We start from the raw sequence: 14,874 nt of genomic DNA on the forward strand, positions 1-14,874 counted from the left end.
CAACAGTACACCGAGAATGCGTTATATGTCACGTCATCTCACTCAGCACATCGTTACCTTTTCTATCCTTACACACACGCACTACAATAGTATAATGGGAATGTCACGCATACCAGATTTAGGAAGCATCTGTTTCTCGGAGCTGAAGACCTTTTTTAGTGTGTTTGAATCTGGAATGTCAACAATGCGAGAAATGGGTTTTTCCTCTTGCTGGTCATGGTAAACCTGCGGTGGAAAAATAGGAACACTGTCATCGAGTAATACGTTAACAGCTTCTCTAGAGTCAGTATAACCTGTCATTTAAGTAATTCGACAAAAAAAAGAATGCCCGACATGACGGAAAAACATGACGTGGCGCTTCAAATAAGCCCATTTCACATCGAATAAGGAGGAGAATTTCTCTGAGTACTTAGTAACTAATAGCAAACAAAATATCAAGTGCGACTTTTTTTTAAATTGATGCGACTTTTTGTAAAGGGTCATTTAAATTTGAGCTTTTCTTTCCTGAACTGATACACAGGGCAATGATGATCAAGGAAAAAATATCAGTCCGTAATACAAGGAACCTATAGCCATTGTAAGAAATTGTGTGTTCTCTCTCTATCTGGAATTGCGCGTTTTCCAGGTTTTTCCGTCATGTCAGAATGCCCAAGCTTTTAGATGCAGCGAGATCGGCGGTTAAGCCCCCGACAAAAAGGGTTCAGATTGATGACGTACAACGAGTGTCACTTAGCTTTTTCTTACGCTAAGTACATCACCTTCTTGAATTTTTACATCGTCGTCGGTGTAAATCGTGCGGTCCCTAGTTCTGCGGGAAACACAACAACTGTGGTCCGATTGCCATGGTTCCTAAAATGGGCGTGGTCACAAGACCTGCCGGCTCTACGGTGCAAACCCGACTTACCACACAACAAAAGACACAGAAGACTATAATCCATTCCAGGTAGCCACACTCACCTCCTCCGGCTGCCTGATAACCACCACCTTGTCATAGTCATGTTTGCGGGCTGCCTGTGTAAAGTAGAGGACGCGCCCATAGATGAGAGGCTTGGTATTCAGCTTGACTATGTCTCCTTGAGTGTAGCGCTGCTCTCTGCTGTTTCCTTCAGCGTCACATGTGGTCAAACGGATCGTTTTGTAGTAGGTTTCGCCATCGACGTCACTTCCTGGCTGCCCTGGCACAAGGCCCTCAAAAACCACCTAAAAGAAGAAAACATAAAAAAGGTAATACTAGAATGGGCCGTTTTCCAGTATTGTGTGATTTGAGCGCCAGGCAGAACAGTGTTTGTTTACAGCCGTCTCGAAACTATTTTCTTCCAGGATTCTTGGGTATTTGTTACCTCTTTATCTAAGTGCTTATGGCAGCTTTCTAGCCAGGCGTTGAACTCTTTTGGGAGGCGGCGATCAGCCGTCGCGTCTTCTAGCGCGCTGGATAGGTCCTTGCGCTCATCAAGTAATATCTTCAGCTTGTTGTTGGAAATGGGCGTGTGACGGTTGAAGAATAAGATGCCCTTTAGGCGGCGATAGCACATGTCTGGTAAGACATCACGTTGCTTCTTGGTCCGTTGCATGGGCGGTGAGCAGAATTCTAGCCTGAGGTGACAAGACGGGGAAAGGGGAACTATAAGATATTGAGCCATATTGAGTATTACCCACGCACGCCTTTTCTTGAATACTACATCTACTACTATTTTTATCTATCTAGACCCTTTGCTTATGCATGCAGGCTTTCTTTACCTCGGCTACCGCTGCATATAGAATAAAGGCGTAGTTCCTGCAAGAATTATAACAGACCATCTCTTTTTTTTGTATAGCAATAACTTACCTTATGCACATAAGTTAAGGCATGTGCGTCTGTGAATTATAGCCTTATTAACTTATGAACGTAAGAAAAATACTCCTAACAAGAACCTACAGCACTCATCCTATGTTATCCCTACTAACCTATGCACGTAAGATAAAGGCGCCAGTCGTCCCTGCCAGAAACACTCGAATATGGGCTCCGACTCTCCGTCCTCGTCCAGCTCTCGAGGGTTCGTCTCCTGGCCCGACTCGTGTGGGTAGTACATCACCACACCCTGGATAAATCACAAAAATGACGGGGTGGTGATAACAATGGTGTTGAGGTGGTGGTAGTGATAATGCAGGAGATGGTTAGGGTAATGAAGATGATGGTTATCGCAACAATGACGGGGTAGTGATAACAATGGCAACAAAATATAAGCTAACACAACCTTACAATTTGAATTTTGTAATTTTTTGCTCCTGTCGATGGTAATGGAAATGGAGATTATTAGGGAAAAATATAACTTTATACGATAATAGAATAATGGATGATTCAATATGACATATAACATGGCGTAATGCGACACTGACGAAAACGACGGTGGAAATGATGATGATATAGTGAAGATAATGATGGCTATGCTAACGTTGATAAACCTGGTTACCTGCACTATTTGCGGCATTTCAAGACCAGGAACTTTAAGCGTCAGCTTGAAAGGAAACCACTCCTTTGCGTTATTTTGGTAGCGTGACTCTAAATCATCTGTGATGTCACGCAATGCAACGGAGCGTGTGTTGCGCCCATCTCCAAAGAGCACTTCGATGTCGACCTTCCTGAAACATGTGTCACCCACGTCCACCTACAAAAAAGAACAAATCAAGAAGAAGATCAAGACATGTATATGTACAAAACAAGTATCACCGACAAGGTGTTAGCTCCATATTGTTGAAATCTACAAATCTATATATCATAAAGACGTCGGTTCCCCTTATACCATTTGATCTTCTACACAGAGGATGAAGACAACCTCATGTTACCACTACAGCCGGTCTCGCCCCACAAGTAGAAGTGGTACACATACCCAAAACTACACGCGCTAAGCTGCAGGTCAGGTATTATCCCCCACAACCACTAACCATTAGCCTGGAGGATGAAGGCAACCTCATGTTACCACTACAGCCAGTCTCGCCCCACAAGTAGAAGTGGTACACATACCCAAAACTACACGCGCTAAGCTGCAGGTAAGGTATTATCCCCCACAAACACTAACCATTAGCCTGGAGGATGAAGGCAACCTCATGTTACCACTACAGCCGGTCTCGCCCCACAAGTAGAAGTGGTACACATACCCAAAACTACACGCGCTAAGCTGCAGGTAAGGTATTATCCCCCACAACCACTAACCATTAGCCTGGAGGATGAAGGCAACCTCATGTTACCACTACAGCCAGTCTCGCCCCACAAGTAGAAGTGATACACATGCGCCAAGCTGCGAGTAAGGTGTCGGCCACCATCAGCTTTCATATATTCCATGTGAGAGTCTTTAATACCGGTGATCACCACGTAAGTGAACTGACTGAACTTCTTCTCTGACTCAACCTGATGAAGGAAAATCGAAAAATTGTTTGGCTTGAGTCAGCAAGTTTCCACACTAGACATTTAACTAATGTAATTCAAATGGTCAAATAAGAACAATAACGACCTTAGTGCGAACGTTTCGTTCCCGTCAGAACTTAATTTTTTTGTAAAAAAAGGGGCAAGATATGAAAGACAGTATGATTTTTTTCTTTTCTTTCGCTGCCGTGCTCATTGTGCATCATCGATGCTTAAAATGGCACTTCCACAGTTTAAGACTTATCTGAACCGCTATTTCAGAGCTAAAAACAAATGTGAATATGCGAAATGACCCAAGCATTCGGCTTTGAACAAATAGACAAAGGCGATATGGTGGTATGTCCTTCTCATAGATGGAAACGGATTTTAAAATAAAAACAGATGAGCTAAAAACAGATAAAATTATACGAAATGATCAAAATAACCATCCAGGCGAATTAAATAGGCTCTGGACAGTTAGACAAAGGCGAGATGGTGGTATGTCTTTCTAACATAACGTGGATGGAAACGGATTCAAAAATACACTTCGAGGTGGGACTCTCTTACCAGCTCCTTAAGGCATCTCTGCTCCTCGTCCAACTCTAGGGTAGACGTATCGCCCGTGTTTCGGATGCATCTGTAGTCCTCGAACACAGGTTTACCCTCATCTGCTCGCTGGTGGAGCTTCTCCTGTGATGAAGCCAAAAGAACTTTTGGGGTCAGGCATGAAAGTGATAAATAAACGAGTTTCGTGTCAATGAACCCCGTGCAAACAAAACTTACATCAGACAGTGTTGCTAACACCGTTATGCTTGGTTGACCACAAGGTAAGGGAAATTTTGGACAAGCAGCATTGCTAGAACTGTCTATGGTGCTATAAAGCCCATATAAACAGCACTTACATCAGTCAGAGTGTTGCTAACACCGCTATGCTCGGTTCACCACAAGGTAAGGGAAATTTTGGACCAGAAGTAGGCTGATTTGTCCAGCATTGCTAGAACTGTTTATAGGGCTTAAAGAATGTCGATCAACTACTACTTTGTTATTGTTTATAATTGAAAATACAACGGTTTAATCACAGAGCCACTTTAAAATAACAATCTACGAATAAAGTCTGATATGTTATTGACGATATTTGATTAAAAAATCTTGGTTACTCGCTTGAATTAGCCGATGGAAATGGATGCTTTGTGTGAGCCGGCAGCATGAAATGGCGGCGTGATTGACTTAATTTAAGCTGTGTCTTGCATAAGTCGAATAGCGACTGCTTTAGGCAGCCTCGTAGTTCAGCATTCAGGGTATATACGGACGACTAGTTAAATATACCTCCCAGATGCATTGCTTTACACGCAAATGACAGATTTCAAGACCTGTAAAGGTCTTGAAAAAAAAAGGCAACCAGAGCCTTTATTAGTCGTACCTTTGATATCGTGATCTCCGTTACATATGGACACTCTACCCTTTTAGTTACCACCTTGATACGGTCACCGAGGTAGAACCCCTAAAAGAGACAAGTATACTTTAAATCCAAAAAACAAAAATGTTAATTTTTAGTATAAACAGAATTCCTACCACTGCTGACTTTTTTTTAGTCTTTTCGACTAAAGTAAACGAGCGACAGAGAAAGCTCTGCGCAGCAGGGTACTGTAATATGGGTTAACTGAAAATGTCTTTCTCTTATAATCTATTCTAGAACGATATTCTTTTTTATAAATCGATAGGGCGTCGTTCATGGGTAGCCTGGAAGTCGGCTTTGTTTTTGCGTGTTTTTAACAATAGAAATCTTTAGGCGCGCAAAGTGAAAAAAACTACTGGATGGGCTTGCAGATGGATGACTAGACCTCGGCCGTTTCGAGTTCAAAATCAAAATATTTCTGAATAACGCAATATGAAAGCTGACTAGCAGATTAGTTAAATAGTGTTATATATTGTAACGGATCGAGTAGAAAAATGACGTAGATTGTACTTGTGGAACTCAAAGACACATATCTCCCATCCTCCAAATGTACCGACGAAGTGCGGGGCTTGAGATGAGCTTATCTATTTTTGTGACGTCACAGTTTTGTGCCCAGGTTTTTCCGGAGTCTTTTCAAAATGTCGTCATTCGCTACCAGGTTCATCGCCGACATTTTCTTAAACGAAGTAGACGGCCAGTGCTGAAAAATGTAAGACTACTTCCACGCCGTTAAACTAGCCTTTTTGTTTTGAAATGGCGGCTATTTAGCGATGAACTGTTACATTTTGGCAAATGTTAAGAAAACTAGCGCAAATAAAGCTAAGGCTATAATTTTCTTCATGAATTTTCTTCATGCGCATACGTTGTTCACCATTTCGTTTAAGAAAATGTCGGCGAAGAACCTGGTAACGAGGCTGGTGGCATCACACTTCGAAATACCTACCACAGGACACCCGGTCAGATCGCCCAGGCCTTAACTGGTATAGGTATACTCACTGCCTGCGTGGCTCCCACTCCAAACTTGGAGATCATTCCGTCTAGGAATGCAGGGGTCTGGTCCACCTGGTCAGGCTCTAGGCCCCTGTCGGCCTGCGACAGGAAATACGTAGCGAAGGCCTTGAGGCCCTCGTAAAACATCCCCTGGCCATTGTCGAAAACTACGGCAACCCTCTGAAACATAAGGCACAGTCATTACATAAGTACGGTAGCTAATAGTAGCCTTTCAGACCTTCGAAAAGAAGACCAAAGCTCGCGAAATTCGCTATACAGGGCTTATTCGCTATATCCGGTAGAGCACCTTTGGCGCCAAAATCTCAAAATCTTGAAATCGAGTCAGGCAAAGCTTCCCTGTTTCCAAAACCAGTGAAATACAAAGAAAGGAGGCCCGCAAAAGAATGAAATGGATTGTCAGAAAATTCTTGATAGAAACCATAAAGGCCGAGTTTAATGACTTGAAAAAAGAGAAACAAAACAAAATAACTCATACAGTAACTTATGTAAGCAGTACAAAAAGCCTAGGTTAGCTCTTAGTCAAAGCAGAGAAGATTCAATAAATCGCGTAAAAAATACGCAAGTACGCCACCGCGGGTTAGAAAAAGGTAACCACAAAAGCAACAGAGAAAACACTGATGTTTGGTTTGGAGTGATGGTCCACAAATAAATAACAGAGGAACCTCAATATGATAACAACGAACACCAACGCCGCCGAAAAATGTTATACATAGGTGCCTAGTTAATAATATTTCAATTATGGAATTTGGCTGAAGAATTTAAAATCGGGGCTTTTTAAAATGTTCATTATATAGAGGGTGTCGCTGGGCCCATGGTACTATCTTTTGTGTCCGTTGCTAGGGAAATTTGTTTGTTTTATAAAAGCTTCTGGTTTTTTTGTCAAATCTCTTGGAACTTTCAACATAAAGTGTTTTAGACCTTAATGACACAAGTGATGACGTCATCTGACCCCGCCCATGGTCACGTGACCCAGAACAGAAAAACGTGTCGGAGAAGCAACTGTTCAAATCTAACATAATTTTTTTTTGCAGAAATATTTTAACATCACTATTTTCTAAAACTTCACGCATCGGATTTGCGAAATTTTGATACCGCGAGAAATGCGAATTTTTATTTGGTAATAACTTTTTCATTACTTCAAAAATCCCATGCGCTAAGTTGTTAGGAATGGTAATATCAATGGTTTGAATGAAACAAAATTCACAATTGTTGTAAAATGCTCAAAATTAACGTGATTTTCTCGCGCGGAAATGGCCGCCATCTTGTTTTTTCGCCATCTGTTTTTATTCTCGAAAAAACATATAAAAATTGCATTTTCTTCTACAAAATGTCGAAAGTTTATATTAATCTCTTGGGAAAAAAAGAAAATTAAAACTGGAGTTTCGAAAAAAAATAAAAAATAAAAATAAAAACTCGACCGGGGATTGAACCCGAAACACTTGCTTACGAGTCAAAGCTGCTAACCACTGGGCCACGGAATCAAGTTGGAAGGCGCGAACACAGTTTCGTAGCAACGAGATAATACCATAGGCCCTTAATGAAGGTCCGGTAATGAAGGTCCCACTGCATATATTTTTATGAAGTATGCTAGGGTCTCATACATCTTTCGAATGGATCTGCAACTTTATATTCCTCTCAAGGTCTCTCTCGTGGTTGTTGTTGGTGGCCTGTATGCTGTTGTCGATGAACTCACAGAAGGCCTGGTAACTGGCTGCAATATAGGGGGAAAAGGTCACTACTGTATCAACCCTAACCCTGCATGAAGTACTGAGCGTGGGGTCATCCGTGACGTACTGACGAAAAATAAAACACTTCATCACACTACTGTAACAGCTTTAGAGTCAGAAGATAAAAATCCGTTTTTGTTCTTTTGGGGGTGGTGAGATTTTTTATCAGAAAACTCACCCACCCCCACCCCACCCCAGAAAAAATTCAGGACCACTTTCTCGGATTTCGCACCCCCATCAAAAATCTTGGTTACGGATCTGGCAACACAGTAGCTGTCAACTTGGACAGAAATCTTGTGAAATCGGGTGAAATACAGTAAATATGTTAAACAAACCCAAAAGAGCCAATGCGGGTGAATACAAAGAATTTAAACATTCTCACAAAAAAATTAGGCTTGTGATAGTCCAAAATCTTGTAACGCCCGCCTAATGCGGGCGAAGTGACAGCTATGGCACTATCCCATGGGGTGTTTAAATAGCTCCAGCATCGCTGGACCAGTGTCTCCCCACAATTTCTGGGCTGTTTTCCAGCGACATAAAGGTCATGAGCTCCATTAAAACTCGGTACTTACAGACAAAGTGGTAATTGCCACTTTGCGTCAGGGCATTAGGATGGACGTCATATCGTAACAGTTCGTAACGTGGCTTCTTCAAAGTGAACTCTTCTGTCCTGTTTGCACGGACCTACAACAAAATAGGGTGGGCACTTTAAAAGTGGTTGCTTTTACCTCTTGAATCATGCAAACAATCAAACTTGGAAATTTGATTTATGACTGTTTACCATAAGCTTTGCAATAACTACTCTAAAACCCAAAAGGGTACGCTTTGGCTTGCATAGGAACAAATACCGTAAATGCTTAAATACACTCCGGGGGGGTTAAATTTCGATGGTCCGTGGGGGGAGGGGGTTGGGGCAGAGGGTAGGTGACGTGTTCAATAGATAAGGGGCGTTTATTATAACCTAACAATATAACAAACCAAAGTATAGCAAGGTTCTGATTTCAGTCAAGGCAAATAAATTTCATTTGTATTACTGGAATTCCTATGTTGCTTGTTTTTCAGCTGGTAGGGAGGGGAGCAGGGTAGGGTAAGGGGGTTAATAGAGGGGGGCGTTCAATACAAACTTGTGAGCTTAGGGGAAGCGTTCTTTAGATAGGGGTCGTTTATTATGATGAGTTGATTTTGATTTTTTTTTCTTATACAATGCCAAGTCTCACTCAAATGAATCAAACAAATTGTATGGGTTCAGGAGTAAATGGGTTCATCTTCAGTTCATCTTACCAAAAACCACGTTTCTACCCGGCCATCAAGAATCTCTCTGAAGCTGTCAGATGTAACTTCAGTAAAGTCGCTATCAGCTATGCTAAATGTCTGCAGAAAATAACAAAAACAAAAGTCAACTGCTAGTAGTCGGTCACTCAAACAGGAGAAAAAAAATCATGAGTTTATAAAGTTTAACATGAGAAGTAGAATATCAAACATTATCAAATCAATTAATCACCAAGGGGATAGGGAACACATAAAATAATTTGGTAAAAGAGAAACATGCATCGAGGGCAGGGATCGCATTATGAAATTGCGATAAAACGGAAATTTCAAAAATATAAAGGGAGTAGAGGGTTAATGTTATGAAACAGAAATACCATTGTGCATGGGGAAGGAGGGATTTAGCATAAAAACTGTCATAATAACATTGTACATCATACAGTAAGTCTGTAAAAGAATGGTCATAAAATGGTCATGAAAATATTGTGCAGTCATGGTGTATATCAAATTGAAATAATAACATCGGGCATGGAAGCGGTGACATGATAAAACAGTAATAACATTGTGCAAGATGAGGGGGGGTTACATCATAATATTCCAATTAAATTTGTCATAAAATGGCAATAATATAATCGTGCATGGGGTGGGTAATATCCTAAAATGGTAATAAATCAGAGCAGTGTAACAGGCATCGAAAAATTGGGTTGGGGCATAAACAGTATAGTACAGAAACATCAAGAAAGTTGTGGGGCACAGCCACGCCCCTGTTGGTCATTTCCTTATCATTTTTGGAAATATTGGGGGGGGGGGCATGTGCCCCCAATGCCCAACACTCTGCTATGGCCCCTGAAAATAAAATTGTGCAGGGGGGAAGGGTTACATTATGAGACAGTATATCTAACATTGTGCAAGGGAGGGGGTAACAAAAAAAGGCAATACTGTATAAACATTGTGCAAGGGGGAGGGGGTATGCATTGAAAAAATGGTAAAGTACAACATTGTGCAAAGGAAGGGTAACAAAAAAGGTAATAAAAACCATGTGCAAGGGGGAGGGGGGTAGCATAAAAAAAACGGTAAAGTATAACATTGTGCAAAGGAAGGGTAACAAAAGAGGGTAATAAAAACCATGTGCAAGGGGGAGTGGGGTAGCATAAAAAAATGGTAAAGTATAACATTGTGCAAAGGAAGGCTAACAAAAAAGGGTAATAAAAACATTGTTCAAGTGGTAGGGGGGTAGCATTAGAAAAATTTTAAAGTATAACATTATGCAAAGGAAGGTTAACAAAAAAGGGAAATAAAAACCATGTGCAAGGGGGAGGGGGTAGCATTTTAAACAAATGGTAAAGTACAACATTGTGCAAAGGAAGGGTAACAAAAAAAGGCAATACTGTATAAACATTGTGCAAGGGGGAGGGGGTATGCATTAAAAAATGGTAAAGTACAACATTGTGCAAGGGAAGGTTAACAAAAAAGGGAAATAAAAACATTGTGCAAGGGGGAGGGGGGGTAGCATTTTAGACAAATGGTAAAGTATAACATTATGCGAAGGAAGGCTAACAAAAAAGGGAAATAAAAACACTGTGCAAGGGGGAGGGGGGTATGCATTAAAAAATGGTAAAGTACAACATTGTGCAAAGGAAGGTTAACAAAAAAGGGCAATAAAAACATTATGCAGGGGGGAGGGGGGGAGCATTTTAAACAAATGGTAAAGTATAACATTGTGCAAAGGAAGGGTAACAAAAAAGGGTAATAAAAACATTGTGCAAGGGGGAGGGGGGAGCATTTTAAACAAATGGTAAAGTATAACATTGTGCAAAGGAAGGGTAACAAAAAAGGGTAATAAAAACAGTGTGCAAGGGGGAGGGGGGTATGCATTAAAAAAATGGTAAAGTACAACATTGTGCAAAGGAAGGCTAACAAAAAAGGGTAATAAAACCATTGTGCAAGTGGGGGGTTGCATTTTTAAAAAAAATGGTAAGAATGACATTTTGCAAGGAGGGGTTAGTCTGCTTGGAGCTGTTTTTAGTGTCAGTCATGCAACACTTCCCTCCCCACAAACGGCTGCTTACATTCGATCTAAAAAAGTTTGCCAGAATTAGCCATAAAAAATCTGGCCATTCTGGCAGGACCAATAAGATCGTCCCTTTTAATTGAAAAGTAATATAAATTTTCTCACACATCAAAACCAAAATGGTGTGGGGAAGAAGTGTTGCGTGACTGACACTTAAAACGGCTGTAAGCAGAATATGAGGGGGTGGAAAATGATAAAACTAAAAACAAAAAAAAACGGTAATAAATAACAGTGCAGGAATTTTACAGGGTAACATAAAACGATAATCGTAACACTGTGCTGGGGGAAGCAGTAACATAAAATAATAATTGAAATTATTTAGGAAGGGAGGAGGCAACACACAAGACAATGTAAAGGTTAACACATAAATACTTCAGAAAGGAAGGGAGGAGATCAGACCTTAGGCAGATGTGGGAACTCATCTTGGACTTTCTTTCTGAAGCTCTTGAATGTACATGCTTTGGGAATTTTCAGTTTTTTGTCCTGAGTCCCACATGACAGGACAACGTCAACACTAGCCATTCTACCTTACACAACCTTAGATCAACCTGAAAAATAGAAATGCCATTTAACTGGATAGATCTTAACGGAAACCTCAACAGTTAAAAGACAATAGAATCTATTATAATCTGCACTATTAACCTTATTCAGACTAGGGTGGGGGCTCTTTAAGTCCCCCCCCCCTCCAGGAAAATTGCTATATCTTCTGAACCTAAGCAACTAAGAGGCTAAACACTTGGTGACTTTTCCTAAAATCTACCTGCAGACGTTTTGATACCATTGACACGTCGAGGAGATGCTCTATGTTACCATATGGCAACCGTTTTTTTCACAAATAGGTTTCCCAAAAACTAAAAATTAGTGAATTCTTTATATTTTGGTCCTGTTTCTCAGATTTATGCCTCTTTTTACTTTATAAGTTTAGGTGACAAGTTTCACAACAGCGCTAGAATTTTTTTATATCGGATATTTGGGGGGAGGGGTGGGTAAATTTTGCTTTTATAAAGCTGTTGTTTAAAATGTCACTAGATTTACTAGATGATACTTTAAAAGCTAATATTATGCTTTTATCATTGCTATGAGGAATAATAAATGCATGCAAATACTTTTTTTCTGAAATAATTCCAAATCTATTTTTTTTTTGGCAAAAAAATCATAAGAATCCAAGATGGTGGATCCGAGATGGCGGACCCAAGATGGCGGCCCCAGGATGGGAGAACCAAGATGGCAGAAATTCTTACAAAAAAATTGATTAAACGTTTTTATGGCCTTTTTGCATTATAAAGCCGTTAAAAGGTTGAATTTGACATATCCGAATGATGAAAAATGATTTCAACCCGATATCAGATAATTTAGCCACTATTTGAAAGAATAGCTAGACATTGTATTAATGACGTCATTGTGACATCATAATCGATTTGACCACACCAAAAATCTGTGACGTTTCTTTGCAAGCTGGTGCTCATTGTCTGTAAGTTTGATGGTCATAGCCTAAGCGGTTCATGAAATACTGCGGACCCAGGATGGCGGAACCAGGATGGCGGAAATTCTTACAAAAAAATTGATTAAACGTTTTTATGGCCTTTTTTGCATTATAAAGCTGTTAAAAGGTTGATTTTGACATATCTGAATAATGCAAAATGATTTCAACCCAATATCTAATAATTTTGGCAATATTTGAAAGAATATCTAGACATCGTATTTATGACGTCATTGTGACATCATAATCGATTCGACCACACCCAAAATGCGTGACGTTTCTTTGCAAGCTGGTGCTCATTGTCTGTAAGTTTGATGGTCATAGCCTAAGCGGTTAATGAAATACGGAGGGGGGGGGGGGCGTTTTAGCCCCCCTCCCCAGTCACAGGCAGCTCAAAAAAGCCCAGTCTGAATAGGGTTAAACAAGCCATCCACTCTCAATTTTCAATCACATCCTCAGAGAAACTTCCAACAGAGACACTGCTTCCACAATTTTGAAATATTTTTCACGTTTTACGTTAAAAAGCATCGGGGATTGTTACATAATCGACTGGAAGTAAACTGGTGACAATGCGGCTTCAACTTTAGCTGTAATCTGCTTGCCTGAGGTGGTCTCCCTATGTCGACCTGATAGGGATGTTTTTTTTTTGTATTTTTTAGAGATCAAAATCAGGCCTAACGTATTTTAGGGGGTATCTGAGAGAAAATAGATTTTTCTTCTATTAAAAAAATGGTATTTTATTTTTTGGAGTTCACAGAATTGCAGGCATGAGCCAATGTTTTCTAGATTATTTGATACTTATAACTTCTAAACAAAACACTTTGACAATTTGACAGACTTTGTTATACAATGGGATACTGGAATCTGTATTTTGGTATTTTTTAGGGTAATCTTTGCTTCTAGGGTAATTTTAGGGTAGCAATTTTTGGTTTGCATGTATTTTATAGGGGTACAGTATTTTCTAATTTCCCAATAAGCATTCCTATCACTTTTACCTAAAGAAGCCCCCCGGCCTCAAATTCTTTGCTAAAAAACTCTAGGGTGCCATATATTTGTTTAGCCAATAATAAATATCAAATAAATTTAAAGAGGAGACTGGTATTTTTTGGCACATTCGTGTTAAGAATTTCTTGACACATTTGAGATTATACAGTCTGATTTGATGATCATTTAAACATTGCTGAGACAAACATGTACCAAAGAAATCTCGATAATGATTTTCTAGATATTAGATGCCTGGATTTTGAGACTGAATATATTCCATATAAATGCCGGGGTTTGGAGGCATGCTTTTCCTCTCTATTTTATTTTTCATATAAATTACCATTTTTGAAACCCTGTCTGAAAAGTGGAGGGGGGGGGGACACTTGCAAATGTGGGTGGCTGGCACCAGTCCCCCCCCCCTCCCTGTGTGACATCCACCCTAATTCTTTTCAATATTGCACAGGTTATTCAGCTTACTTATCAATAACATAGCAGATGAAGCACAAGTTCCCTGAAAACATAGCTGCTGTCTTATCAAAGTCTGTCTGTCAAGTTAGCCAGCTTAAGTGAAATTTGATTCCTGTAAAAGTATTTGCAGTTTGAACTTTGGTTGCATAGCAAAACAAACAACACTAAAATCTAGCTAAATGTTGTTCTTCATAAAAAATTCATACTAAAAAATAAAACTTAAAACATTTTAAAGACAAAGTTTTAGCTTTTGATGATTGCAAAAAGACAGTAACACTATTTGCTACCGAGCAAATGAGAAATGCATGAATTATTGTATTATTCTGGTATGATGACATTTATTATGGATGGCTTTTTAGCCTTCAACAGGTGTACCAGAGTTTTTGGTGACCTAATGCTAAGAACTACTTACCAGATATGATTTACAGCTGCAAATTTTACTCAGCTATTAAATGTTTCACCTCACAACAAAATATACCAGACGTATGGCAGTTACAATAGAGCGAACATATGGGAGAATTATTTGTTTTGTGTATAATTAATTATTCAGTAGTCCTTTAAGGCATTTAGCTGACATAACCTAGGCTTAGAAAATAAGTAAAAATAATTAAATCTTCTCCCCTTCTCATCTTTTTTCTGTTTTTATTTTTTTATTTTTTAGTACTAAAGTTATCGGTGCAGGTTATTTAGGAGAGTTTTTTGTCGGCTGCCTGCATCGATATGATGATAATAATAGTTATACGGAAATGATGGAAACCAATGAATTAAAAAGTCGCATCAGCCGATAAACTCCACAATCAACAAGATCACGAAACAGAATACGAAAAGATGGGTGTAAATATTAAGCGTTTTTTTTCGTTTTTGTTTTGTTAAGAAATAGTTCATAAAACTCCTGATGACATGCGAAATTTCAAACGAAAATCAAAGTGAAAAATTTCGCCGAAGGTTTATGCCGAACAAAGCTGGAAAAGTCACTGAATGGGAACTGGCAAAATACTTTGGCCCGAGGGTTTTCTTAACTCATTATAAAGC

The 14,874-nt window shown here is 39.6% G+C and overlaps 1 protein-coding gene across 2 annotated transcripts in view; it reads right to left on the reverse strand.

Moving 5' to 3' along the window:
• The window catches only part of LOC5511712 (structural maintenance of chromosomes flexible hinge domain-containing protein 1-like), a 33,838-nt gene that overhangs the window by 18,475 nt on the left and 489 nt on the right, over positions 1-14,874 (reverse strand). Inside the window, exons 2-14 of one of the 2 annotated variants that reach the window (XM_032381104.2) lie at positions 11,310-11,458; positions 8,855-8,944; positions 8,146-8,257; positions 7,448-7,557; positions 5,832-6,005; positions 4,800-4,880; positions 3,947-4,069; positions 3,191-3,385; positions 2,451-2,645; positions 1,945-2,078; positions 1,341-1,593; positions 958-1,200; positions 114-225 (exon numbers count right to left, since the gene is read on the reverse strand). In XM_032381104.2, the coding sequence (XP_032236995.2) occupies positions 114-225; positions 958-1,200; positions 1,341-1,593; positions 1,945-2,078; positions 2,451-2,645; positions 3,191-3,385; positions 3,947-4,069; positions 4,800-4,880; positions 5,832-6,005; positions 7,448-7,557; positions 8,146-8,257; positions 8,855-8,944; positions 11,310-11,432 (1,945 nt within the window). In that variant the 5' untranslated portion in view covers positions 11,433-11,458. Of the gene's footprint in view, positions 1-113; positions 226-957; positions 1,201-1,340; positions 1,594-1,944; positions 2,079-2,450; positions 2,646-2,922; positions 3,025-3,190; positions 3,386-3,946; positions 4,070-4,799; positions 4,881-5,831; positions 6,006-7,447; positions 7,558-8,145; positions 8,258-8,854; positions 8,945-11,309; positions 11,459-14,874 lie in introns of those variants that run through there. The other variant, XM_048719906.1, reaches the window with a different exon arrangement.

The sequence above is a fragment of the Nematostella vectensis genome, chromosome 12, assembly GCF_932526225.1.
Source record: "Nematostella vectensis chromosome 12, jaNemVect1.1, whole genome shotgun sequence".
NCBI lineage: Eukaryota > Metazoa > Cnidaria > Anthozoa > Actiniaria > Edwardsiidae > Nematostella > Nematostella vectensis.